This window comes from Colletotrichum phormii (genome assembly GCF_030913505.1).
Source record: "Colletotrichum phormii strain CBS 102054 chromosome Unknown BDP81scaffold_15, whole genome shotgun sequence".
Taxonomy (NCBI): Eukaryota; Fungi; Ascomycota; class Sordariomycetes; order Glomerellales; family Glomerellaceae; genus Colletotrichum; species Colletotrichum phormii.
The window spans coordinates 735,838-760,746 of NW_026851457.1; the positions used below are offsets into that span (position 1 = coordinate 735,838).

Here is a 24,909-nt window from a genome sequence, read left to right on the forward strand (position 1 = left end):
AGGAACCCGAGCAGCAGCATCATGGGATGATGAAAGTCCATCGTCCCCGACTATCGGGATTTAACCTGGGGTATGACAACGACAACGGCACGTTGTTTCCCCTTGAGCATCAAGATGTGGGGTACGAAGTTGAAGAATGAGGTCAGGGGTGTTGTGCGTTGTTAGTTGAAGAGATGGCCAATGTCACGGTGTCACCCAGACCGGTTCATAAGCTGAATGGGCCAATACCATGATCAGGTAGCTATCAATAGTTGTGCGGCAAATCCTGAGACATCACTAAAAGCTGTGGTCAAAGTTGAGGATATCATCACTGAACCAATTCAAAGAGCTTATTGATTGGATTGCAAATCTTACGTAAAGAGATGTCTTGGTCGAAGGCATACGGAGCCATTTATCCGGGACTGACTGTCTTGGAGCATGTTGATTTTCTTGTGTACGGAGTACGGAGTATTCCACTATGAACCAGCAGGAAGGGACACAGCTCTATAAGTAGGCACCAACACATGTTTTTTACCTTGGTTGCTAAACTCAAAAAGAGAACCGCAAGTATCTTACAAGACTTGTGCGGGACTGAAACTCATGCAATAGATATAACTTTAGTCTACATAGTTGTTTCTGTCTCTCTTCAATGCAGACAGAAAGTGAATCAAAAGAACGAGTCTTTTGCTAGACATTCCTGTTCATTCCACGAAGACTTACATAATCCACCAAGATGCTCCGGCCTGTGTGACCGCCCCGGTGACCGCAACTTGCATCGCCAGACGCGCTGACCGCCGTACTATCAGTGCCTTCCCCCCACCGGACTCATCCTTGCAAATCAGGTCGTCATCCCCGTCGACCTGCAGCTCCCGTCCAACCCGCTTCAAAGCTCCTACAAGCCCGTTGGGCCAATTCCATCACGAAAAAGCAGCCATCTTCAGCCAGCAATTCCCACATCAAACGGCGATCCGCTTCATCAAACCGATCTTCTTGCAGCAATCATCCACCCCAGTAGACCCTGCCATGAATTCGTAATAGAACCACTTGTCGAAGCTGCAAATATCGTAATCATGGCTTCTGGTAGGTGGCCTGACGACGGGGAGCTGAGCTTCCTCCCACCACCGTTCGCACTCTTGAGCTTCCGACTGACCACATTTGCTACAACATAGTGCGCATCTGCGTTTGCGGTGACGAAGGCACCGGCAAGTCCAGCCTCATTGCTTCGCTCGTCAAAGATGTCTTCATCTCCAACAAGATCCAATCCGTCCTCCCCTCCATCACGATCCCTCCACAGCTGGGCACCCCCGAGAACGTAACGACCACCATTGTCGATACCTCTGCCCGCCCTCAAGACCGAACGACCCTCAGGAAAGAGATACGAAAATGCAACGTCATCCTCCTCGTCTACTCAGATCACTACAGCTATGAGCGCGTCGCCTTGTTCTGGATGCCCTACTTCCGCTCCCTCGGTGTCAATGTTCCAGTCGTGCTCTGTGCGAACAAATCCGACCTGACGGGCGAAGGAAACACTCCCCAGGTGGTCGAAGGCGAGATGCTACCTGTCATGTCCGAGTTCCGCGAGATCGACTCGTGCATCCGCTCGAGCGCGAGGGAGCACCGAAACGTCAATGAAGTTTTCTTCCTATGCCAAAAGGCCGTCACCCACCCCATCGCCCCGCTGTTCGATTACAAGGAGGGGAATTTGAAGCCAGCATGTGTCGATGCCCTCAAACGCATTTTCTACCTCTGCGATAAGGACCAGGACGGGTGGCTCAACGATCAGGAGATGCACAACTTCCAGTCCAAGTGCTTCGACAAGCCCCTAACCCCCGAAGATCTCGAGAACATCAAGTTGTCGATTGGCAAGTCCGTCCCGCACTTGTCGACCGAGAAGGGTATCGATCAGAGAGGGTTCTTGCAACTCAACAAACTCTATGCGGAGAAGGGTCGGCACGAGACGATCTGGATCATACTGCGCAAGTTCCGCTACACAGACAGCTTGAGCTTGGAAGATAGCTTCTTGCGACCCAAGTTTGATGTACCCGAATATTCGTCAGCAGAGCTGAGCCCAGCAGGCTATCGCTTCTTCGTAGATTTGTTTCTGCTGTTTGACAAGGACAACGATGGTGGTCTCAACGACAAAGAACTAGAGGCCCTTTTCGCACCCACGCCAGGACTTCCTGCCTCCTGGATTGAAACATCCTTCCCATCGTCGACCGTACGTAACGAGGCGGGACACGTCACACTGCAAGGATGGCTCGCTCAGTGGAGCATGACCACATTCATGGAGCCCAAGATCACGCTGGAGTACTTGGCGTACCTTGGCTTCGAGCCTGCAACCGCCCGGGAAACCACGACAGCCGCTCTGAAGGTGACCAAGTCGCGCAAGAGGAGGAGACGCCCAGGCAAGGTAGAACGCAATGTCGTGCTGTGTTACGTCCTGGGTGCTTCAGGAGCTGGCAAGTCCTCATTACTGGATGCCTTCCTGAATCGGCCATTTGATACTCTTCACCGACCAACAATCAAGCCGCGCCGGGCCGTCAACAGTGTCGAGCTTCCTGGTGGCAAGCAGTGTTATATGATCATGGAAGAGCTGGGCGAGCTCGAGCTCGCCATCTTGGAGAACCAGGCCAAGCTTGATGCCTGCGATCTCATTTGCTACACTTACGATTCCTCGGATCCCGACTCCTTCTCTCATATCGTCGACTTGCGCAAGCGCTACCCGCAACTGGATGACCTTCCCAACATCTACACAGCTTTGAAGGCGGACAAGGATAAGACAACGCAGCGCAGCGAGACGCAGCCAGACACGTATACGTCAAGCCTCATGATGAGCACACCTCTTCACGTCACAGTAAAGTGGTCTAGCATCAGCGAGCTTTTCATTGCTCTTGCCGAGGCGGCGACGAATCCCAGCACCGCTTTTCCTCGAAGCGAAGAGCCGCCGCCAGACCGCACAAGTCTCTATCTCGCTCTGGGCGCGACGGCCTGCGCTGGAGTTGCGGCTTTCATGATCTGGCGGCGATCGACGACGTCCGCTTAGAAGAGGGCTAGATTCTAGGCGCTTTGATTTTCCCCGCTTGCATCTGCTCGGAGTTGGCGCGATTTCGCATGTCTCATCATCCGCTCGTTGAAATACAATTATGATACCCAACTCCGCCCTACACTTATACTTAGGCACTTAGTCTCTAATCAACGTAATATCACCGTATCTGTCATGTCGAGACGTTTATTGGCCCCTATGTTTGAATTCTTAATGTTTGCCACGCCAACTTGAATCGACCGAGACTTCTCATTTCCTTCCAACAGTGTTGTCTAAGAACTGCTAGTCCATTGTCGCTTCCTACTCAATACTCATGCTCGAGCACTCTTTCTCCCGTTTGTCATCTCAAACATATGCTGGATACAAGGGTGGTGTGTTCCAGCAAAGTTCCGTACATGAACACCAGTCATCTATGTGTACGTATCTCTGCACGAATACGGGCACGAGGATTAACGAACCTGACGGCGGGTAGTTTGACAAACAAAGAACTCTCTAAAGGAACACCTCTAAGCGGTTCATGTTAACATGTCGATAGGGCCAGTACCTTCCGCTCACTGGCAATTGTGCAGGCGACCGGCTACCTTCGTTCGATGCCCTCGCGAGGCCAGAGAACTACATTAAGGTACTTGAGGTATGAATAGACGAACATATATTGTTGGTTCCACGGGGCCGTATACGACAAATAGTGGTAGCAATTATCACTCGTCTGTTGGTGATCCTATTGCTTGTTCTTCTTGTTTTTCTATCTTACATTGTAGACAGGAGTCGGTCGAAGTAGGTAGTGACGGCCTGGGTGGTTGCCCCACCTTTATCCGGCCGTGATGACTAAGCCAGTTGTCCCACTTCGCCCAGGGCAGGTGCCAGCCAGCCCATGGTACCTGCCTATTACTCCTTAACAGCCTTTGCTGTTCCAACATATATAAGACATCTAAGAATATTACTTTGAGCTCTTCTTTCTCCTATGGGCCTTGATAGAACGACATAGAAGCGTGACTCGGCTAAAATATGGTTCATGAAGCCCAATAGCTTGGTCCCGCTGCTTATGTCGTGTCAAGAACACATTTTGTATGATGGCGTTTTCTTTTCTTATAGCCTTTAATACCCTATCTCTCTATCATACGAAGCTGACTTGTTGGATTTATGGTCTCTACGAGTGGGTGGCTCAACATCTACGCCCGACATGTGATGACTCTATATATGACTTAAGAACAAAGTTATATGAGTGTCTTGGTAAATAAAGGGTGCTCTCCGAGTGTCGAACATCTCTTCCCTTCTATAGCGAACGGCTAAAACACATATTGGAGAGAGAGAGAGATGGCGGCCTAGGTCTTCTCGTCGAAGACGGGGATCGGCTCGCAGGGCTCGTCACGATTGGAAGTGACAGTCTAAAGCAAGGACCATACCGGAGCAGCACTCGCTGCGCCGTGTGCGCGCAGTGGGTGGGGACTTCAGGTATCATCCGGGTCTTGCCTCTCTTTACAGACAATATATTACACGGTTCCCAGTGGAGCAAAACAAGATTTGACTAGGCCCAAGACTCGCTCATCAAGCTGGCTCAATTCCGATGCGCATGAGTTCTCTTGCTCTTAGGAGAGAGTAAGACGCCATTATTAAGATAAGAAGATCAGAGCCCGCCGCCATTCCGCAATAACCTACATCGCCACCTTATTCTCCAAAGAATATTGCGTTGCTGGCAGAGATCGATATATTTCGCTACCTTTATAATGTATTGCTTTTAGAACCACGCAAGCTATCATATTTATCAAGAGCCGCATTCAAGCTGCTTAGATGGGCAGCACAACTCAGGCATACAGCTGTGCCAATAAGGAGACCAGGTGACGGCTATGGTTCGAGGCCGGAAAAGTCGAGGGGGTCTATGTGTTTTAAAATGCAAAGCGACGGCAGGGTTACGTGCGCGTTCGCATAATATGTAGAAGGGCGGAAGGTCTTGATAGTTCTTGACGTGTGGGTGGCTCCTGGGCGATCGTGGATTCGGCGTCTTTTATCTAAGCCCTTGCGCCAGACACAACGAGAGATCGTGGCTGTCTGCCTGTCTATCTTAAGGGACGCGAAGTCAGTACTGTAAATTCACATGAATTAGAATCACTGTGATCCTTTGAGCCTTATTATCACAAAGCGAGGTAGCAAGTGGAAGACATGTATAGTAGAAAGTGGCTTGATTCCTCTAAGTGGAAGATCCGTATGAGGGTCATATCTATATACCGTACAAGACGGGTAATCGGCTTGTGGAAAGCGGTATCGTACGGCAGTAACCGGCAGCGCCACGTGTGGCGCTGCGATACTTATTCTATGGTAAAAGTCCTCCTGACTCTGTATTATATGAGGTGTCTAGAAACCGCAACGGAAGAAGGCTTGACCTCGGCCGCCATGAACAGTATGCTACTTCATTTCCCCCCATACCACCGAGTTCTTGATCCCGAAATACAATGTCTGCGGGCCACCTCAAACTGACGGAGTGAGTCAGAGAAAGCCTGGTCGTGGTTTTGCAGATCACTATTTGCTTCTGCTCTCTCGCTCGGCGCGTCCATGAAGAAGGGACTTGAGAGAGTCAACGGCTTTGTGATTTCACCAGCCTTTAGGAAGAAGAATGAGTCGAGATATTTGCTATGTCGAAATGAGAGAAGCCCGAAAGAGGAGTCCTGGTCCTCTCGCTATGGCGCGAAGTAACGTGAGGGTATTGAATCGGGTGTTGATCTTAGTATGCGTCAACAACGCACGTTAACATGAGACCCGGTCTTTTGAGATGAGAAGCCTGGTATTGGTCTGTTAGTCCATTAATGACATCAGTCTTGATACATTTGCTGCAGGTAGGTCTCTCTCATATCTTCAACTTCATAATTATCCTTCAACTTCACGGGCAAAAGCGCATACAGAGCTCGCCAAACACGGGGTCTGTATGATCTAGCTACTCGCCAGCTTTAACTAAAGACAGACATTCTATCATACCTCTATTTTCTACAAACCATAACACTTGACACTCTGCAGTTCAAGTTCGGCAAGCGGGAAAGCAAAGAGCACGATACCAGAGCTAACTAACAAATCTCACGGCGCGAATGGTCGCAATATATGGTCTCGGTTGCCCTGTAGCGTTCAAAGGGCTACGTCAGGTCAGAGCAATATAAAATCACAGCCTAAGGTACGCCCCGACCTGGGTAATGCAGCCAAAGCATTTGAATTCGATGTTGAAGATGACCGTCGCACCGTGTACGACGATGGGCATTCTGTTGCAGGAAGTGCTTGAACACCAAGTACAAGCATTTTACTTACACCTCAAGAAGTCTCAAACGCCTTCAAAAGCTCTCTTCAACTCTCACCATCGCCATGTCCGTATTCCCTTGGCATGATCGAATACCCAAGGACCCTTACAAGACAAGAGCGTGGGTGAGACACATTTGGGCTTGATCACACGACCGCTTGCCCAGCCCTTCCTCGTATCCACATTCGCCGGTGCCGCCACAGTTCTCCTCAATGCGAGTAAGGCCGCTCGATCTCATACCCTCGTTTCGAGGACCATCATCTCTGCCTCTCACGATTCACAGAACGCGGTCAACCGGCTTAACGAACGAACCCCCAGCGGCAGCTAGGTCCGTCCTTATATACGATGTCCGCTGGCCCGATCGCCAGCCTCACCGCACCTCACTTCACCTTATCTCACCCAGCCACCCCAGCTCACAGCACCCTCAAGACCGCAAGACGTGAAAAAGTCAAATTCATAAGTGGTATTCCAAACTGTTTCCGGCCGTGTACTCAAGAACTCAAGTCGTTACCATACACGAAGAAGAAGTGCGACCAGATCAGACCAAAAGAGAAAAGAAGACAAAGACAGCCCCCAAACAAGCTGACAGGGAATCCTGATCCAAGAAATAAGTACAGCTTCATGTAGCACTGCATGACCGACACTCCCATAGAACCCAAGCCCGAACCCAGAGACACCCGTGTTGTTACCCGAGAAAGACCGAAAAAGCCAAGGAAGAAATACAAGAAAAGTCCATCCCGATGTCTCAGACCCAGACTCACATCGTACACTTGACTTGTTATACAGCCTTGTCAAAACCCCCTCTGTCCCATTTGTGTCCCATAAGCCGGGCATATAAATAACTTTTCACGCCCCTCATCCCAATCTCCATCAGTCGTTGGTTCTTCCATACTCACTCATCATCACCTCAATTCATCAGACGGCCCCCGTTGACGGGAATCACCGTACCCGTAATCCACCTCGACTCGTCGCTCGCCACAAACGCAACAACGTCGGCAATGTCCTCGACAGCACCCAGCCTCGCCTCGGCAGGCGTAAGCGAAGCCCTCTCCAAGTCGGCGCTGCGCTGGTCGTCGGGCAGCGAGTCAAACATCTCCGTCTTGACCGTCCCCGGGCTGATACAATTCACAGTTACGCCATGCGCCTGCCCCATCTCTCGCGCCGCGACGCGCGTGAACGCCTCGACGGCCGCCTTGCTCCCCGCGTAGGCCATGCTGCCCGGCGAATCAGCGCGCGCGGCGACGGATGAGATGTTGATGATGCGACCGCCCGGCGCAATATGCGGCTTGACGGCCTGCATCATGAAGAACACGGCGCGCGTGTTGGTGTCGAAGATGCGGTCGTAGTCCTCGGTAGTAGTGTCGTCGAGCGTCGCGCTGAGCGTCGCGGCGGCGTTGTTGACGAGGATATCGATCTTGGTGACTCCAAACGCCATCATGGTCCGCTCGATGACCTTCTTCTGATGCTTGGAGACGTCGGCTTGGATGGCGGTCGCCGAGGACCCGCAGGCCTCGATCTCGGATATGACCTCATGGGCCTTGGCTATTGATGAAGTGTTTACAAAGGTGAAGGCGACCTTCAATCACGCGAATCACGAAATTCTAGCTTTAGCCGAGATTCTCATTTAAACAAGATTGAGGTCGGTAGAGACGCACCCTGGCCCCTTCTCGTGCGAGCTTCAACGCAATGGCGGCGCCGATGCCTCGCGCGCCGCCGGTGACGATGGCGACTTTGCCTGACAAGGACATGTTGGGCGGCGGGAGCTGTGGCAGCGGCTTAGTCCACAGGGCAGATGATGCGCGTCGCGCGAGACTTTCGCTGATTGCTCCGTCGCTAATCTGAGGCGACTGGCTTTGCTGATGCTGCTCTTGCTGGCTCAGCGATCTGGTCAGATGAGACTGTGATAAAGGCACACTGTCAGCTTCGATGTCTGTTGGCATCCGCGGCCGGAATCCCGGTGTAGTGCAGCAGAATACCGGCAGAGTCTGGCTCTGGAGCCAGTGCGTAACGGCTCGGAAAGCCATTTGACTGGGATCCGTAGTCATGGCATTATCTTCAGTAGGTGCGACGTCCATGCAGATATGCTGCATCGGTTTGAGATATGTGATGCGATGACGAAGGCTGGTGAAGGCTGGCACACACACACCTTGCAGTTGAACGTCAGCCTGATCATGCACACCAAGGTCTCCCGTGCGTTGGAGATGGTGTGGCGGCGCGGGGAAACTCGACGTGTCGATCGTGCTGGATGACCAATGTAAGACAAAGCTCGAGAAGGTCTAGTCCACACTTTCTGCTGCAAATCTACCCATTCCGCCACATTTTCAATAGCTCGCGCAAGCTCTTTGGCTCCAGACTCAAGCAACCTGCAAGGAAGGACGCGGACCCTGTCTGTTGCAACTGTAAGGGTGAGGATTCGGACAACGAGCCACACATCAAGTGGCATTTGGGAGATGGGAATCGTGTTCCATTGATGTTACTGTGAAGTTTTGGGGGCCCAGACGTCCCTCTGACAGACGACCAACGGCATATCGCTGCAGCCCGCAGTGCGCCTTGATATGTGGGAGATACGTGTAGGTAGTTGGCTCAGCTGCACACTCCAATGCTTCATTGTCGATCGCTTGATCACCAGCACTTGCTATCGAAAATGGCAATTATAAGATCAAACTGAAGTCGTGTAATCGTGAGTCAGACTGCTGATTCTGATATGTCCCATAAGGCGTCAAGCGCGCAGATGCGACCGCAAGGCGAAGAAGGGAATTACGAGAGCGCCTGAATGGAAGGCCGTAGGTACACAGATACCTAGTTGAGGGTTGCTTCCGTACACTTCAGTAGCGCTATCTTTCGGTAACACGCATTTTCCACTGTTCAGCGACTACCCGATGACGGGCTGCGGTCTTCTTCACTGGATGCCAGTGGATGGCGACACTTGCTAGGAAGCGGCAGATGGGATGACATGCTACGCTGCGATCGCAGTTGGGCGGCCTCTGGTTGGTCTTCCCCGTGCGACGGTTTTTTTTGCGACTCGGCTGGGGCGCTTCGCAATGGACCGTGGACCCGTGGTTATGATGGTGTTGGACTGTGCCTGTGGGTGGACAGGTGCGAAAGTTCTCGACGTCTTGATTCCTTGAAGCAAGGTAACTAAGTGCTTGGCAAGTCGCAAACGGCAAAATGAAAGAAAGACGTTGGGTCGCGGGCGTTGGAAACGAGATTGCCGATTCAGGTCACTTTGGCGTATTAGTGGATCCAAGAGGACGGTTGGGCCTTGAAATCAAAAATCCCTAGGCACAAAGGGGGCTCAACTTGCTCAAGGGGCGAGAGTGGGAGATGACCCCGATGAGACGGCGTCGATGGCCGGGACCGCCGGTGGTGAATAGGGGCCCGAGGCGGTGACGATGGAGACTGGTCCACTGGCCCTGCATCTGACCAGCCCTTGGTCTCCAGTCTCCAGTGTCTCTCCAGTGTCCAGTCCTTCGAGAAGGATGTGGAAGACGGCCGTGGTGCATGGGTTGCATTCCACGCATTGTTCAGGGAACCCTCAACTTTGGAGCTCGGAAGTCTTCGTTGGCACAGACTCAGAGGCCGTGGAGAGGAAGGTAGCGCAAAGTCGTGCCTCGGACAAAAAAAAAAAGAACATAGCAAACTGATGACTGAGTGAATGAGGAGACGCCCGAACCTTGTCCTGAGATCCGATGTTCCCTGGCATAAAGTGGTGAGCTATTCTGGGGACTTTGTCTTTGGCCAGGTTGGGGCCCTGGGATCGCCCTGCAATTCTGGGCAAACGGGTCGAGCTAGTGTCGATTTTCGGCAGCAGCCAGCAGTGAAGACCGATGCTGTTTCGACGTCGGCCGGAAGGGTAGGTATAGGTAGTACACGTGCTGATGGCAGTCATCGTGGGAGGGAGCATTGACGGAAAGGCGCAGTATCTTTATAGAGTCAAGCCGTTGTCCTCACGGAGCTGGTAGCACAACCCAGAGTACTTGTAGGAAGTTGAAGGGATAGTGTCGTGTCGCAGGCGCGAATAGTACGATGTGAGGGCCGGGTGCACATGGAGCGTCCCTTGGACCAGGTGGGTTGTCCCTGCTTTGCTCGGATCCGGATGTGGCAGTGACGGGGACGAGAAACGCGCGCTTTGAGCGTGACAGATTCAGCTCGAGTTAGAGATGAGAAGCGAGGGGGCTCTGAACCCGTATTGTGGTTTCCTTGTTTCATTGCGAGTAATCTGAAAGACTGGATTTCTTCTCGTCCTTTGGTGAGTTGAGATGACGGACTGGTTGTGTACGAAGTGTACGGAGTACGACGTATAGGCAGTGCGGCCATGGCCCTATCCATGTCTCATCCACTGGCAATATCCGGGCCTCGTGGTTAGCATGTGCTCTTTGGGGAGAGTCGGCCGGAGCCAACTGTATCGGACTCGGGTCAAACTCATCATCCAACATCAAGTATCGGGGTCTTGGCTTAGACCTGTAATGCGAGAGTATTCGTATAGAGCTAGGCAGCAGTGATGAAGGCACTAGCAGGAGTCGATGTCATCCATAAGGTGTGTATGTTGATTAGGTGGTATTCATATTGTTCCGCTGATGATTATGAATGACTGGTAGTTATTGTTGAGGTTGCAGGTACCTTAACGTGGTAGAATAAGGTACGGGTAGGTAGGTAGTAGCCCGCTATCTTTTTTTCCCTTTCTTTTCGGGCTCTCTCTATCTTTCTCCCCGCCCTTCCTTTGCGCCCCCCGCCGTGCCCGCACATGCAGTTGCCCGTCTTGCCGCCTGCCGCCTGCCGTGTGTCTGCCTCCAACTTGATGCCAAAACGGCAGCCAGTCAGTTCGCAGTCCACGGCCCCAGGGGCTCCTTCCCCTCTCTCTTCAGTAAGGTACCTATCTGCAAAGAGTGAACGGACGATACGTACTTCCCAAGGTAAGGTAGTGTGTAAGCTCAGGCACGGGTACGGACGCATGCACGACTCAAAATGCAATTCAACTCAGCTGAACGGACGATAGACTAATGTATTATGAGGTAAGAGGATGCCCTTACGTGCATTAGGTAAGCTTTCGGTTGTTCGATGCTTGCTTGTCTTGCGCGACCCTGAGCCATTTGATGTTGACTGCCCTGGTCCAGGATGAAGAAGACAGTCCCAATTATTCCACAAAGCCGATGCTTCCATACTGATTTGAATTGGTGCTCATACCCGTACTTCGTACACATCTCCTTGACTGTAATTACCTTACATAACACAAGGTAAGTATTCATACCTAAGGTACGTCAAGGCAGATTGTCGCGAGAAAGGAACCCCCCCCTCAAAAAATCAAAAAAAAAAAAAGGCAGAACCGTATCGTTGGCAGTTGGCAGTTGGCAGTTGCCCGTTGACTTTTGGCTGAGCACGTGACAGGGAAGCGGCCTTTTGTGCCAGACCACTGCACTTTACTTTGACTGGCCGCTCTTTTTCCAAAGCAACGCCTAGCCCAGTCTGGCTGGCGCTAATGCAGTCTTGGTGGCGCTCTCCTCTCCAGGCTACAAATGACACCAGCCGATTGGGGGTCGAGCCATGTACTCGGTACTTACTCCTTTCAGAACTCCACTCCGCCAGTTCCAGCATTTCGCTCGCTTCCGACGCAAATAACGGCACTCTTTCCAGGATGGTCTCTGCAAATAGACTTGTACCTGTCTACTTCCATGGTCCCCCAAAGTATCTGATCTCCACGACGTGACCTCGACTTTGGTGCTGCACTTCGTAAGGTAGCGCCTGTTCATCGCCCTTTCTGCCAGTCAACCCTCACGCTCGCTCGCGCGCTCTGTCTTCTGCCCGCTCCCCCCGTCCTGCAGTAGGGGGTTGACTTCTGACTTGACTGGCTGCAGTCCCGTCTGCCTGTCTCTTCCAAGGTTGTCTGCACCGACACCAATCCCAAATACCCTCTCCAAAAAGTCCAGTTCTCGACACAAGACTGGACGGCGAGGTGAACTATACCATCCAAGGTTGAGGTTGACTGACACCATTTGCCTTACCGAGCGCTACAACAACTTACCAACAACGTTCCCTTCTCCTCCTCCTCATCCTCCACCACCACTGACTGCCACGCCCACCACCACTACCACCTCCACCATCATCTCTCTCTACCTTAACAATACCCGACGACACAACACAACTTAGCACAAGACACGCCGGCCAACTGCCCACTTGGTCCAGTCTCGAACCGACCCATCCTCGCCTGTTCCGTGCTCTCAACAGCATAATTTGCCGCTTGCTTTTTCTCCTTCTCTCGTTTGCAACGGTTGACTTCTCCAGTCTTTTCAACTCTTATCGTTGTACATCCCGGGTACCGCTCCAATAGACTCTCCTTCCCATGCGATCTTGAACGACGCGACCGAAGAATCCATACCTGTATCCGTATTCCGATCCCGACCTCGTTCCAACTCCCGCCCTCGACACTCCCGTTCGTTCCCACGCCGCGCCTATGCTGCCCTCCACCCTCGACAGATGAGAGCTCAACTACGCATTCTTTTCGAACGAGATATTTGGCAGACGAGTGGTGCATTCTAGGGAATCATTGGCTTTCCGGCCTCCCTCCAGGCCATTTCCTTTCCTAGATGATGGTGCGTAGACTTGCCCATAAATCGCCACTGCACCCAACGCTCTGAGCGTCTTTCGAGTCGACTTTGTTGAGCATGGCGCGCTTCCTTTCTTTGCCTCTATTTCAAGCCTCGAACTTTACTCGCTGAGCCCCCTTTCACTGAACAGCACCTTTGACTAACTCTCCGTGCTATCCGCAGACCTCATCTAGACCCCGCGCCGATGTTGGTGGCAGCTTTGCGAGTCGACGCGGTCATGCGAGCCAGCTGTCAATTTCAGACCCCAGCCACCATGTGACCGAGACCATTGGAACCCTATACGGCGACGAGGAGTACGACAGCGATGGCCGACCCATCAGCTACCTTGGCCAGTCCTACACCGACCAGCTGAACAACAAATTCGAATCCGATCACCCCGACGAGGATCCTCGTAGGCAGATGATCCGTTCGGCTTCGGACAAGACAGGAGGCTTGGGCATGGCACAAAATGGCTCGACGACTCTCAAACATTCGCAGACTTTGCCAACGCGGTCGCCTAGCCAGCGAAGCATGTCCTTCGAGAACGGTCCTAAATCGCCGCCAATCTCCCTACGAGATGTCAAGAACGAGTCCTCTCAATTTCCTCTAGGCAGCATCGAGAACCCGAACGACATTGCGCAGGAACTCAACAACTTGCAAGCCCTGCGGCGCATGTCTATGGACGTCGGGAACAATGCTGACCCTGATATGCTACCCTTTTCTGGCTTGTCCCTCGTCGCCATGCCTCCTATCGCACCAACAGGGGATGACGACGAAAATGACCCCTCGAGGTTACTCTGGGTCCCTGCGGCAGTCCATCCCGAGCTGGCGCCGACCGAATTCAAGACCTTCTTGGAGGATCGTGTCAAGACTATCCGGCGACGGTCCGGCGACTCCAGCGATGGTGGTATGGGCCGAAGCGATTCTGGCGGCGGCTTGCGAAGGAAGAAGAGCATGCTCTCACGGCAAATCGACAATTCTGGGGGAAGAGGCGCCGTTGGTTACATAGACGGCGCTGAGAGACTCGGACGGAAGAGCTCGCTCAGAGATTATTCGACCCCTGAGCTCAATCTGAACGAACTAGTCAAGGACCCGTCCAAGGTGGTTCGCGAGCTTTCCGAAGGTGCTCAACCGGAGGCTAGCGCTGAAGATTTGCCTATCTTGCCTGTAGCTCCCGGCATGGGACTTCGTCGGTCAACCCGAACAACATACCGAAAGAACGGCAGCGTACGCTCAGATCGGCTGCCATTCTCCAAGCGAGTCGCCAATCGGCATGGCCACACGGATTCCTCTGACTCTGCCGATACAGTCCCTCCTCTGCCATCTGACATCCCTGACGTGCCCCCGTTGCCCACGCAGCAAAGACCTCAGTCAGAGCCAGTGTCAGAGAACTTCTCGCGTCCCAATCGATCGGTTCGACGCCAGCACAAGTTCTCTCAGGATCTGGGCGCGACGTCCGACGGTGCTTCGTCCGAAATCGAGGAGCCAGTCTCTCCCCTGAGCACACGTTCTGAGCAGCAACACCCAACGAGAACTTCTTCAGTCTCAGCTGACGCCAAGCCCCCGGTTCCTGCCATTGTTGAGTCGCCAGCGACCGATGAGCAGAGGCAGCAGTTTCCTCAGAGGTCCTCATCCTCACAGCACGCTCCTTCACAACCGCTCATGGATGAGCCTCCCGCTCGGTCGAGCAAACGACCTGGTTCGGCCAACTCTGCGCCAAGCCCCACGACACCGACGGCCCCTCAACAGCCGCCACAGATGCAGCAGCAGCAGCAGCCTAAGCAGCAGTCTAATGCTCCTAATCACACCTTGAACGATATGGCTTCTCACCCATCTGTCTTACCTGGCAGTGGCGCAAATCGAACCGATACGTTGACTTTCATCCCCACTCTACAGCCAGAGGAGAAGAAGCCAGAAGAAAAGAGGGTAGAAAAGAAACTGAGAAAGGAGAGAGATGATGATGCTTCTAGTGTATCCTCGAGCAAATCTTCCGGCGGCTGGTCAAAGTGGCTCAAGGGTGGTAGCGATGACAAGGACAAGAAGAAGAAGGAAGAGGAGAAGAGGAAAAAGCAGCAAGTCGCCGAGAAGGGGCAGGACAATGCCCGTCTGGATGTTCTCCAGAACTCGATAGAGGGTGCATCTTCCAAGGGAAGAGAAAGCATCATCGTGGACCGTGACAACGTCGACAACAAACTGGCTGAAGAGCGAAAGAAGGAGAGCAAGAAGTCGGAGGCCAAGAAGGAGAAGGAGGGTGGTCTCTTCTCAGGCCTCTTTGGCGGTGGCAAGAAGAAGAGCGAAAAGGAGAGCAGCAGCAAGAAGAACCAACATCTCCGGGTATCGGAGGAGGTGCCGTACCGCCCGCTCAAGGCTGACGTCGACTACCACTGGACCAGATTCCCATTGCTCGAAGAACGAGCGATTTATCGGATGGCTCACATTAAGCTCGCGAACCCGCGTCGCTCTCTGTTGAGTCAGGTTCTTCTCAGTAACTTCATGTACAACTATCTCGCCATCGTCCAGGCCATGCACCCGCAGATGCAGGTCCCTCAGTCGCCGCAGCAAAGACGTCTGGAAGAGGAGCGTCGCCGCAAAGAACAGGAAGAGCAGTACTTGGCGCAGCAACAGCAGCAGCAACAACAAGAGGCGGGGGAGCAGGACTCGACGGGCCAGTACAACTTTGACTATCACCGGGTATGTTGATTATCCCTCCTTCAGTCCGGAGACCCAGGCTAACTTGATTCCCAGGGCGAAAACCAGTACGGCGACCATCCTCACGATGAGGTGGACTACGTTGATGATGCTCAAATTTACGAATACGACCATGGCGGCGACGTGGACAACGGACGCAGCAATGGCTACCAAGGCCCTGACAGCTATGACCCTCAGCCTGGCAAGCAGTATTATCACGACCAGTATGGGCGTGACGGCAGCGGCGACGACGTAAGGCGCCGGGACGACCGAGAGGACATGTGGTGAGAGAAGCAGTGGAAGCAGAAGCAGCTGTAGCTTCTCGCAGGAATGACATTCTTGGACGGCGAGACTCCTTGGCTCTGCCTCGGATTGCAGTCTTGAACCCAGTTGGAAGGCGCTGTGTAATCATCCAAACGTATGTGCATAAGGCGGAGTTGATGGATTGAGTGCAACATATATTCAAAAGGGGAACTCATGGGTGGCTTGGCTAAGCCTCCATCGGTCCCTTCATTTTCACATCCCTTTCATATCTTCATATTTAGTATCCTGCAGGTTTGACTTGTCGTGGACGGGCGGTGGAGTGCTTTTGTTGCAGCACATGTAAACAGTTAGCATAGCGACCGGCATCTTCTGGAGGCTACTTAGGTTCGATTGCGACACGCGGGGAAGAAGAATAGAGTAGCGCAACCACGGCATGTGGTGGACCCATTTCTTGCTCCTCACTTGCTTCCCCAATACTTTGCCCAAGTCGGGCGCGACCTGAGTCGTTGGGATGTCGTTGTTTCGGCTTCCGGCCTCCGGACTCCCGCCTCATCCCGCCGGGCCTTATCCCAGGGTTGGACCTCACGTGCCAAGGTCCTGAGAGTCCCAAGGTATCTACCTACCTACCTTGAGTTAAGGTAGTTTTGGGGTACCATGATCCTTTGAGGGAAACCAATGCTGTATCTCTGTGTAAGGACAGAAGTTGCCACTGCAGGTCTGAAAGATCAAAGAGAGTGAGCTGAGGTGCTGTTGGCCTCTGTTTGAATCGAATGTCGTGTCTATCCCTGAGAGGTCCAACTCGGGGCAAAAGTGAGCAATAAAGTGAGGAGCTGAGGTCCGGCTATGTTTAGCGCTACCTGGAAGGCAGCTGCCCGAGCCCCGCTGTGGTGCCTGGAGGTGCCCAGCAGACTCTCCCGTCCCGTCAGTCACTCAGTGAGCTTAGGTAGGTAGGTCCCAGTGGAGGTTCCATTCGAGCCTTTGAGGTGCTCAAGTGCTGTTCTGCCTGCCCGCCTTGCCCGCCCCAGGAAGAGTAAGGTACCTAACCAGCTGGAGGTGCTCTTGGGAAGGCCCAGCACTTTACCTTACCTCAGTAGCCCCTGCCAGCTGTGAGCATCCGCGCTAAACCATTTGGGGCAAGAGCAGCCTCTTCTGGCAGTGCGCCAATTCGTCCGTTCGTTGCTTCCACCTACACCTTGCACTTTTCTTTAACCTCCAGAAAAATATCACCAGCCTTGTAAGGGGAGCTTATTCCTTTTCTCGTCGCAAACATCACCGTCTGCTCCTTCCAACCCCATTTCCATCTCCGTTGATACCCAATTCCTCCCCTCGACGACCTCCCGAACCGAGCACCCGTTCACTCACCCGACGACGACCCCCGAACCCGATCGTCCCCCCCTGCGACCTCCAATCGCCCAATCTCCATCTCGCGATTACCTCGACAACAAACTAGCATGGCTGCCGTGAGTTACCTCCTTTTCTCGTCATTTCAAGCTTCCTATCCAGTGTCATATACCTCTTGATGCTTTCTATCTCACTGCGCACATCCCCGCCCCTGCTCTAACCTCGTTGCCGCGATGCTTCGTTGTTCTTCGGGCGGGACCTTGACAGCTCCTCCTTGTCCCGCTTCTGGCCCCAGTACTAACATGTCATCGATGTTTATAGCCGCGTCCATACAACAACAACCCGGGCTACATGCCCAACGGAGCTTCTTCGATTCCTCCTGGAGCTGCGCCTCTCCTCCCCAACCAGGGTCGCGTTATCCAGACTGGCCCCATCCGAGTTCTGTGCATAGCTGATGTTCGAGGTTCGTCGTCATTCCATCAAGTCCCGTCGGGCAACCGGCTATGAAGCTTGGATCTAACATCAACTTTGATAGGAAACCTCACATCCCTCAACGACCTGGCAAGACAAGCACGAGCCGATCACATCATCCACACTGGCGATTTTGGCTTCTACGACGACACCTCCCTGGAGCGAATCGCAGAAAAGTAAGGAACACTCCGCGACTCTATAACCGACCGTTGTCATTCTGACACTGGTGCGAAGAACCCTAAAGCATGTTGCTCAATACTCTCCCCTGATTTCCGAGCCCGTCAAGAAGGCCATCCAGCAGGGCGGCCCCGGTCCCGTCAAGAGCCGATTCCCTGCCAACGAGCTTCCCCTCTCCGAGCTCTCTCTCCTCCTGAGCGGCGAGATTAAGCTCGATATTCCAGTATACACTGTTTGGGGTGCTTGCGAAGATGTCCGCGTTCTCGAGAAGTTCCGTTCCGGAGAGTATAAGGTACAGAACCTGCACATCATCGACGAGGCCCGCTCGATGCTTCTCGAGCTCGGTGGAGTCAAGCTGCGCCTCTTGGGTCTGGGCGGTGCTGTTGTCATGCACAAGCTCTTCGACAACGGCGAAGGAAGAACCACGATTGCCGGAGGCCAGGGAACTATGTGGACTACCTTGTTGCAGATGGGCGAGCTTGTCGACACCGCGCACCGAGTTTACGATCCCACCGAAACCCGCGTCTTCGTCACCCACGCCTCTCCTGCCCGTGAGGGTATCCTGAACCAGCTTTCCGTCACCCTCAAGGCCGACTTCTCCATCTCTGCTGGACTCCACTTCCGCTACGGCAGCTCATACAACGAGTTCAGCGTAAACCCCACCCTCGACCACTACCGCGGCAAGCTCGCTGCCTCCAAGGCCTCTTTCAACGATGTTTGGGAGACGGTCAAGAACGAGGTCGAGCCAGCCATCTCTCAGAACGAGGGTCAACAGAACCTGCTCAAGAACGCCCTGCAGATTGTCGAGAAGATGCCCACTACCGCTGCTGGAGGCAACCCCTTCGGCGGTCCCGTTGCCGGCCAGGCCCAGCTCGGCCAGGTCGACGAGAGTGCTTTCAAGAACATGTGGAACTTCAACTTGGCTGATGCTGCATTCGGATGGCTGGTGCTTGAGATTCAGGACGGACGTATCGGAACCGAGATGCGCGCCCAAGGCTTCAACTTCTCACACAGAGGTGCCAAGGCCGCTGCGCCTGTTCCCGCCGGACCTGCTGGCGCTGGCAACCTACCTGCCCCGGCGCCTCCCTCTACACAGACTACAGCCCCCCCGCCCACTAGCAGACAGCCTTCTTCTCAAGCGCCTCCCAAGCCGCAGGTCGCAACACCCCTGCCATCAGCTAAGCCTGGAACTCCTCAACCCGCTGCTGCAGCACCGCCTGCCGTGCCTCCCAAGGATGAGCGTCCTGCGCCTGCGCCTGCTAACGGATCAGCCAACGGCCCTGACCCCGTCCCTTCTCCCGCACCCAAGACACCTGCTCAAGATATTGTCGGTCTTTTCATTATGAATGTCAACTCCGAGGAGCAGACTCGTGATCTTTTCGACGGCGAGCACAAGAACAACATCCTCAAGGTCGAGAAATGGGGCAACTCCAACAAGGTTGTCATGTTCAAGACGATTGAGGAACGCGATGCTGCTCTGAACAGCCTTCCCGAAGATCTCAAGACCCGGGCTCAAGAGGACCGGTCTCGTCCCCTCGTCAAGGTGTTCCAACACCGCGAGAGCAAGTTCCAGCCCCGCGGCGGTGCCGGTAACTGGGGCAGCAGCAGAGGCGGTGGTAACTCTGCAAACACTGGCAGCGGCTACCGCAGTGCCGGTGGTGCCAGCGATTCCGAGAGCACCCGTCGTGGCGGCCGCGGTGGTGGCCGAGGTGGACGTGGAGGCGAGCGTGGAGGACGTGGAGGACGTGGTCGCGGCGGTCTGAAGGGCGAAGGTGGCGCCTCCCCCGCCCCCGGTCCTGCTACCCCGGCAGAGTAGGACTCTCCTCCTAAAGCCTTTGATGAAGTATGGGAGATGGCCCAGGCCTCGGAATCGAAGCCACGTGGTCCATCAAATGAAGTCTTTGAAGCTGTAATGGCCAAGTTTGGCCCCTCGCAAGCAGGGGAATGAAAGGACAAAGATTTTATTCGTTTTTTTTGCTGGTTATGAAAGGGAGAAAGGGGGGCCAAAGAAAAAATAAGTGCTACCAATTCTTGTACGCGTATCTTAATGAGACAACTTGAGGGGGGATAGGGGAAAAAGACCTTTTCTTACTCAAGTTTCCGTTTTTCATCCATGTTTGGGGAGTTTTTCTTCGTCGGTGAGAAGTGCATAAAAGGGGGTTGTGCTTCCGGTGGTATGAGATGGTACGAGAGGGGAGGGGACTACCTCTACCTGACTTTGGGTTGCTGTTGAACTTGAGGTAGATGTTATGTGGTTGGTAGGAGTAGTCTCGATGGAATAGATTTCCAATGCAGTTGTCAACCCTGAAATGAGTCTCTTATTTTTGCAGCAAGAGCTCTCTTGACGTCTGAGTATCTTGGCTGTAAAGAATTAATTTACAAGTTGAGGTCCTCAGCTTATGGCTACAGTACAAAAGGACTACTCCGTACTTTTCTGCCATCAATGTAGGAGAGGGCTGTGAGCAAGGTTGGGTTCTATTCCCTTGGGAGTGGTTAAAATTGCAGTGAAAACGAGACGCAGACCCTGACTTGTGGCGTGTGTTACAGTGTGAGCTGGGCTGTATCTCACATCCTCTCAGAGGGAGACGGAATTGCAGTGCAACGATCGAAGAGTGACCAAAAACACGCGATGAGGATTTCAGGGGGTTGGCAATCGGCACACCTGGTTTCTCTGTGAAATGTCAATAGGTCTTCTCACTAAGAAACATTACATTAGTTTGGATATTCCCAAGACTTCAGAAGTCTGACTTTACAAATACTTTGTCCTAGGCCAGAGTTATATGATTGTAGCATAGAAACAAGGGTACGCGATTATGGGCTTAGAGGAGGACTATGAGGAAGGCTTGGGGTCTATCCCCTTGGAGAAGATTGAGAATGCTGTGTAAGGGGGGTATTTTGAGGCTACGAAGCCTGGGTCAGAGGGTCTTGCGGAATTACATGATAACCGCCATGTCAGAAGTCGCGAGGGAAGCTTGGTTTTTCTTCCCCTTGAGGGAAGTCAAGACTGCAGTGAAATTGCTGACACGGCCACGGGAAAGGGGACAGTGAATCAGAGGTCTTGCCGAACCACACATTGACACCAGACTTTCTGGGAATGGGCTATGAGGTAAGGTCAGCCTTGTCTTCTTTGGGGGGAGTCAAGGCAGTGTAGAATCCTGCCTCATCGTCGTGGACGGAAAAAGGACGAATCAGAGGTTACGGATATGTTGAACAACATCAACAACCATGAGTTTTGAAGGTGGGCTGCGAGTTAAGCTTGGCTCTCTCGACTTTGGGGAGGTTAAGAATGCAGTGTCGGAATAGGTGAGTAGAGCAATGGCGCTTGCAACATGGGCTTGACTGCATCTCCATCCTCTTGGGGGGAGTTAACATTGCAGTGAAGACCAGTAACAACATGAATAAACGAATGAGAGGTCGAATCGAATGACGAGACAGGTGTGAGCCCAGTAGAGACTACCTTATGAGGTGAGCTTGAGTCTCTCTGCCCCGGGGTGAGTTAAATATGTACCTAGTGTATGGCTCCAGACTCCCTCAGCACCATGATGGGGAAGCAAGGCGAGTGGTCACGTTGAAGTACATGGTATCGGAAGTCTTGAGGTTGGGCTGCGAGGTATCTATAAGCCTGGCTCAATCCCCTTGAGGGGAGTTAAGACTGCAGTGAAATTGCTGACGGCCCTAGGGAAAGGGAGAGCGGCGAATCAGAGGTCTTGCCGAAGTGCATTACACCAAAACTTCTGGGAATTGGCCTCGAGGCAGGTAAGCCTGGTTCTGTCCTCTTGGGGGGAGTTAAAGATGCAGTGAATGAACCTACCCAAGTTTCGGAAGAAGCTGACTATTTGATACGAGAAGTTTTCGGAAATGGGCTGTGAGGTAAGCTTGCATGGCTCTTTGCTCACTGTAGGAGTTAAAAGTGCAGTGAAAAACCCCGGATGGTCACACACCCACAGCAGATAGAACTAAGGCTAATAGTCATGGTGGTTTGTATGATATTAGAAGGTTTTTTGGGAATGGGCTGTAAGGTATGGATGACTTCGTCCCCTTGGGAGTAGTTAAAATTGCAGTGATCAGGGTGTTGCAAAATATATGGCGGTGTCTCTGTACTTGGACATCCATACCAATCAAACGAAGCCCGGTATCCCCCAGACTTTGTAACTCCGATCCTATAAAACAGTATCATTGACGGAGCCTTTACCCCCAGGCCAGAGTGATGTGCTCGGCGTTCTCTCGTCCCCAGCTGGCCGGCGAACCTGACTAGCCATATGCCTAGTCCTAAACTACTTATCAAACCGATGAGCCGTACTATCACGAACCAAGGTGACCGAAGCAAAGCCAAGGTAATGGAAACGTCCGTCTCTCTACATCACGCTCCTCCCCGTTTATATTCGTGAACGAATCGATTGTGAGGGCCGCGTGATTCTAGAAGCACGTGGCATCAACATGATTGTACTGGACACATACCTTGTAAAGTTCACAGCCTAATTACTTGACAAAGGCGATTAGTACAGACCAACTCACTCGATACGACCGTTGCTGTGAGGTAGAGATCGAGGAAGCCATAGTTGCTCATCCGTTAGCTCGGGCAACAAGGGCCAGAAAGCTTTCATACAGAGATGGATAGAGATCATCCCAGCTAGATGGGGGTGATAATAGGCAAGCTGTCGAATCGACTTTGAACACAAAAAAAGACCTTTCGGACTAAGCCGGAGTCTGCAAGACGATCACCACTTCGGGGCACAATGGACCTTTTGTTCAGGGGAGCACATGTTCTTATTCTCCGACAGGCCACTCAGCTAGGTTCGGGGACTCAAGGCAGCGGTTGCCGTTTTCTCGGAATCCCTCAACGTTGTTCGAGTAGTGTGGTTGTGGAACAGGCCCAGCGGCCATTTTTGGTATACATTTAGTGTAGAGAGTCTATCTGGGTGCCCGCTTTCCATGCAGCCATGCCGATGATTGAATTTCCCTATGTTGATACATATACATACAGTATACAAGAGCTTTGTGAGCTCACCAAACCCCTTTTTTCCTGTGAATTTCCTTCCTCACACCCGGTTTACCCCTGAATCGGCGTTTACGCAATAGGCTTCATGCCCTTGTGAATAGCGGCAACGCCACCAGTCAAGTTCTCATAGCCCTCGCCGGAGACAACGAATCCAGCATCCTTGATCATATCCCTAAATTCCGTCTGGCTCGGGAACCGCTCGATACTCTCGACGAGGTACTGGTAGCTGTCTCTGTCACCAGCGACGAGCTGGCCGATGAGAGGGATGCCACTGAAGGACCACCGCTTGTAGATGGCGTTGAAAAGCGGGTAGTCGTCTGCCTTGCTGAACTCAAGGCAGGCGAAGACACCGCCAGGCTTGAGCACGCGATGGGCCTCGCGCAGGGCAGCGGGGATGTTTGTGAAGTTGCGGATGCCAAAGGCGACGGTGTAGAGGTCGATCGAGTTGTCCTTGATGGCGCCCTCGGGGAGCTTCTCGGCATTGGCCTCGAGCCATGACATGGCGGCCTGCTGGGAGGCCGGGAGTGATTGGGAACGGTCGCGGCCGACGGCCAGCATGGAGGGGTTGATGTCGGAGATTGTGACGCGGACGTCGGGGTTGTGGTTGATGTTATGCGCCGTGTGGAGCATGCGGAAGGCAATGTCGCCTGTGCCACCGGCGATGTCGAGGATGTGTTGCGGCGTAGGGGGGTTGGAGGCTGAGAGGCCTGGCTGGAGGCCGGAGACGAAGTGGTCCCTGGCAGAAGTGTGTTAGTGATGATGGCATGACTGCTGCTGAGAGGAATTGAGACTTACTTCCATATTCTGTGCCAGCCAAAGGACATGAGATCGTTCATGCGGTCATAGGAGTCGGCGACGCTGTGGAAGACGCCGGCGACACGATCGGCCTTCTCAGACTCGGGAACAGTCTTGAAGCCAAAGTGCGTTGTCTTGCTGTCGGCGGAAGGGTCGGTTGAGGTGTTGATGGATCGGGAGGCGATTGCGAAGGGGCGAGAGATAGGGGAGGGGGATGTGCTGAGCTGGTTCGAAATGGATCGCGCGCTCCAAGGGGAGCGGAGGGCGCGTCGGGTCGCCATTGCTAAGGAATGGCTCGTTATTGTCGTAGGAGTGTGGAAAGACCTGGGGGGCGGCGCGCAATGAAGTCAGTCGATCGGTGCTTGGAGAGCTTCCGGGATGGAATTAATTTTTGGTGGAGAATCTGGGGATTGAGTGTGGCTGATGCGCGCTACGTCGATGACAATCGGGCAGTCAAGCCACATCTTGAAGACCAGGACCCATGGATAATGACATCCAGATGCGAGTGGAATTCTTTGCCAGGGAAAATAAAGAAAATACTTACCTAGACAATGGTCTCGTTGGTGACAGCTTCCGTGCTGGTGGTGGTTGAAGCCTCCTTGCGTGCCGCTCGGTGTTGAGCCAAAACCTTGGTGAAGGCTCGAACCTGGTCCTTGGCAAGCCAGATGATAGCGCAGATGAGACAGATGACCAGGATGACCAACAAAGCAATAGAGCCAGCAGGATTCATATTGAGGCTGTTTGCCCAATATTGTGATGGATATTATATGTGAAGTTGAGCTGATCTGTTCAGAGAAGAAAAAGTAGCTGATCGCTGGCGATGAAGTCGGATATTGAAGTTCTCGGTGGATGCTGTTGTTTGTGGAGTGTGACGAGTGGTACGTGATGGGAGTGTGTGAGGGGGAAAAGACGTTTTGTGGTGAGTGTGCGTGTAAAAGAAAAATAAAATACGCTCCTTCCGAAGTGATTGTATTGGAAGTGTGAAAATAAACAAAAGCGTGCACTCTTTTTTCTAGGCGCGATTCTCTGAGCTGCCTGTGAAGGCATCCAAGTCAGGTTGGACTTACACACAGCGAGCAGGAGCTCTACACCGAGATTCACCGGCCGGGCACCGAACCGCATCCTTGGGAATCACCAATAACGGCAAGTGGGGCAGTCTATCGATAAGAATCCCTGACTTCCATCCACAGCCATGCGACACAGTCCTACCTAGGCACTGTTTCTTTACTGTCTTCCGAAGTCAAGACTCGGACACCCCCGAGACACAAAGAACCACACACTCTCTTCTTAGCTA

At 53.0% G+C, this 24,909-nt stretch overlaps 5 protein-coding genes across 5 annotated transcripts; 3 read left to right on the plus strand and 2 right to left on the minus strand.

The window, feature by feature from the left end:
* Positions 1-1,049: 1,049 nt before the first annotated feature.
* On the plus strand, positions 1,050-3,022 carry BDP81DRAFT_451615 (EF hand associated-domain-containing protein; the record flags this gene model as incomplete). Its single annotated transcript, XM_060592643.1, has 2 exons — positions 1,050-1,059; positions 1,149-3,022. 2 exons carry the CDS (start codon positions 1,050-1,052, stop codon positions 3,020-3,022), a joined length of 1,884 nt encoding a protein of 627 aa, XP_060443006.1.
* A 3,717-nt stretch (positions 3,023-6,739) lies between these two features.
* Positions 6,740-8,044, minus strand: BDP81DRAFT_432756 (uncharacterized protein; the record flags this gene model as incomplete). Its single annotated transcript, XM_060590813.1, has 1 exon — positions 6,740-8,044. A coding segment is annotated over exon 1 (526 nt), but the record flags the coding sequence as incomplete, so codon positions are not given.
* A 4,836-nt stretch (positions 8,045-12,880) lies between these two features.
* BDP81DRAFT_451617 (uncharacterized protein) lies at positions 12,881-15,856 on the plus strand (the record flags this gene model as incomplete). Its single annotated transcript, XM_060592644.1, has 3 exons — positions 12,881-12,886; positions 13,064-15,571; positions 15,626-15,856. 3 exons carry the CDS (start codon positions 12,881-12,883, stop codon positions 15,854-15,856), a joined length of 2,745 nt encoding a protein of 914 aa, XP_060443008.1.
* A 1,668-nt stretch (positions 15,857-17,524) lies between these two features.
* On the plus strand, positions 17,525-19,637 carry BDP81DRAFT_324643 (uncharacterized protein; the record flags this gene model as incomplete). The annotated part of the gene is made up of 3 exons (XM_060584903.1): positions 17,525-17,636; positions 17,709-17,820; positions 17,879-19,637. The coding sequence occupies 3 exons, from the start codon at positions 17,525-17,527 to the stop codon at positions 19,635-19,637; spliced, it is 1,983 nt and encodes a 660-aa protein (XP_060443009.1).
* Positions 19,638-22,830: 3,193 nt separating this feature from the next.
* On the minus strand, positions 22,831-24,260 carry BDP81DRAFT_58678 (ubiquinone/menaquinone biosynthesis methyltransferase). The gene is made up of 3 exons (XM_060596018.1): positions 24,160-24,260; positions 23,616-23,939; positions 22,831-23,556 (listed from the first exon to the last, which is right to left on the minus strand). The coding sequence occupies exons 2-3, from the start codon at positions 23,894-23,896 to the stop codon at positions 22,890-22,892; spliced, it is 948 nt and encodes a 315-aa protein (XP_060443010.1). The 5' UTR covers positions 23,897-23,939; positions 24,160-24,260; the 3' UTR covers positions 22,831-22,889.
* Between the last annotated feature and the right edge of the window lie 649 nt (positions 24,261-24,909).

Bases quoted from the DNA above. Each gene is read 5' to 3' on its own strand.
- BDP81DRAFT_58678 (XM_060596018.1), bottom strand. From the start codon at position 23,896: ATGGCGACCCGACGCGCCCTCCGCTCCCCTTGGAGCGCGCGATCCATT. The intron at 23,557-23,615 runs GTAAGTCTCAAT...CACTTCTGCCAG, and splicing joins GGCTGGCACAGAATATGGAA to GGACCACTTCGTCTCCGGCC.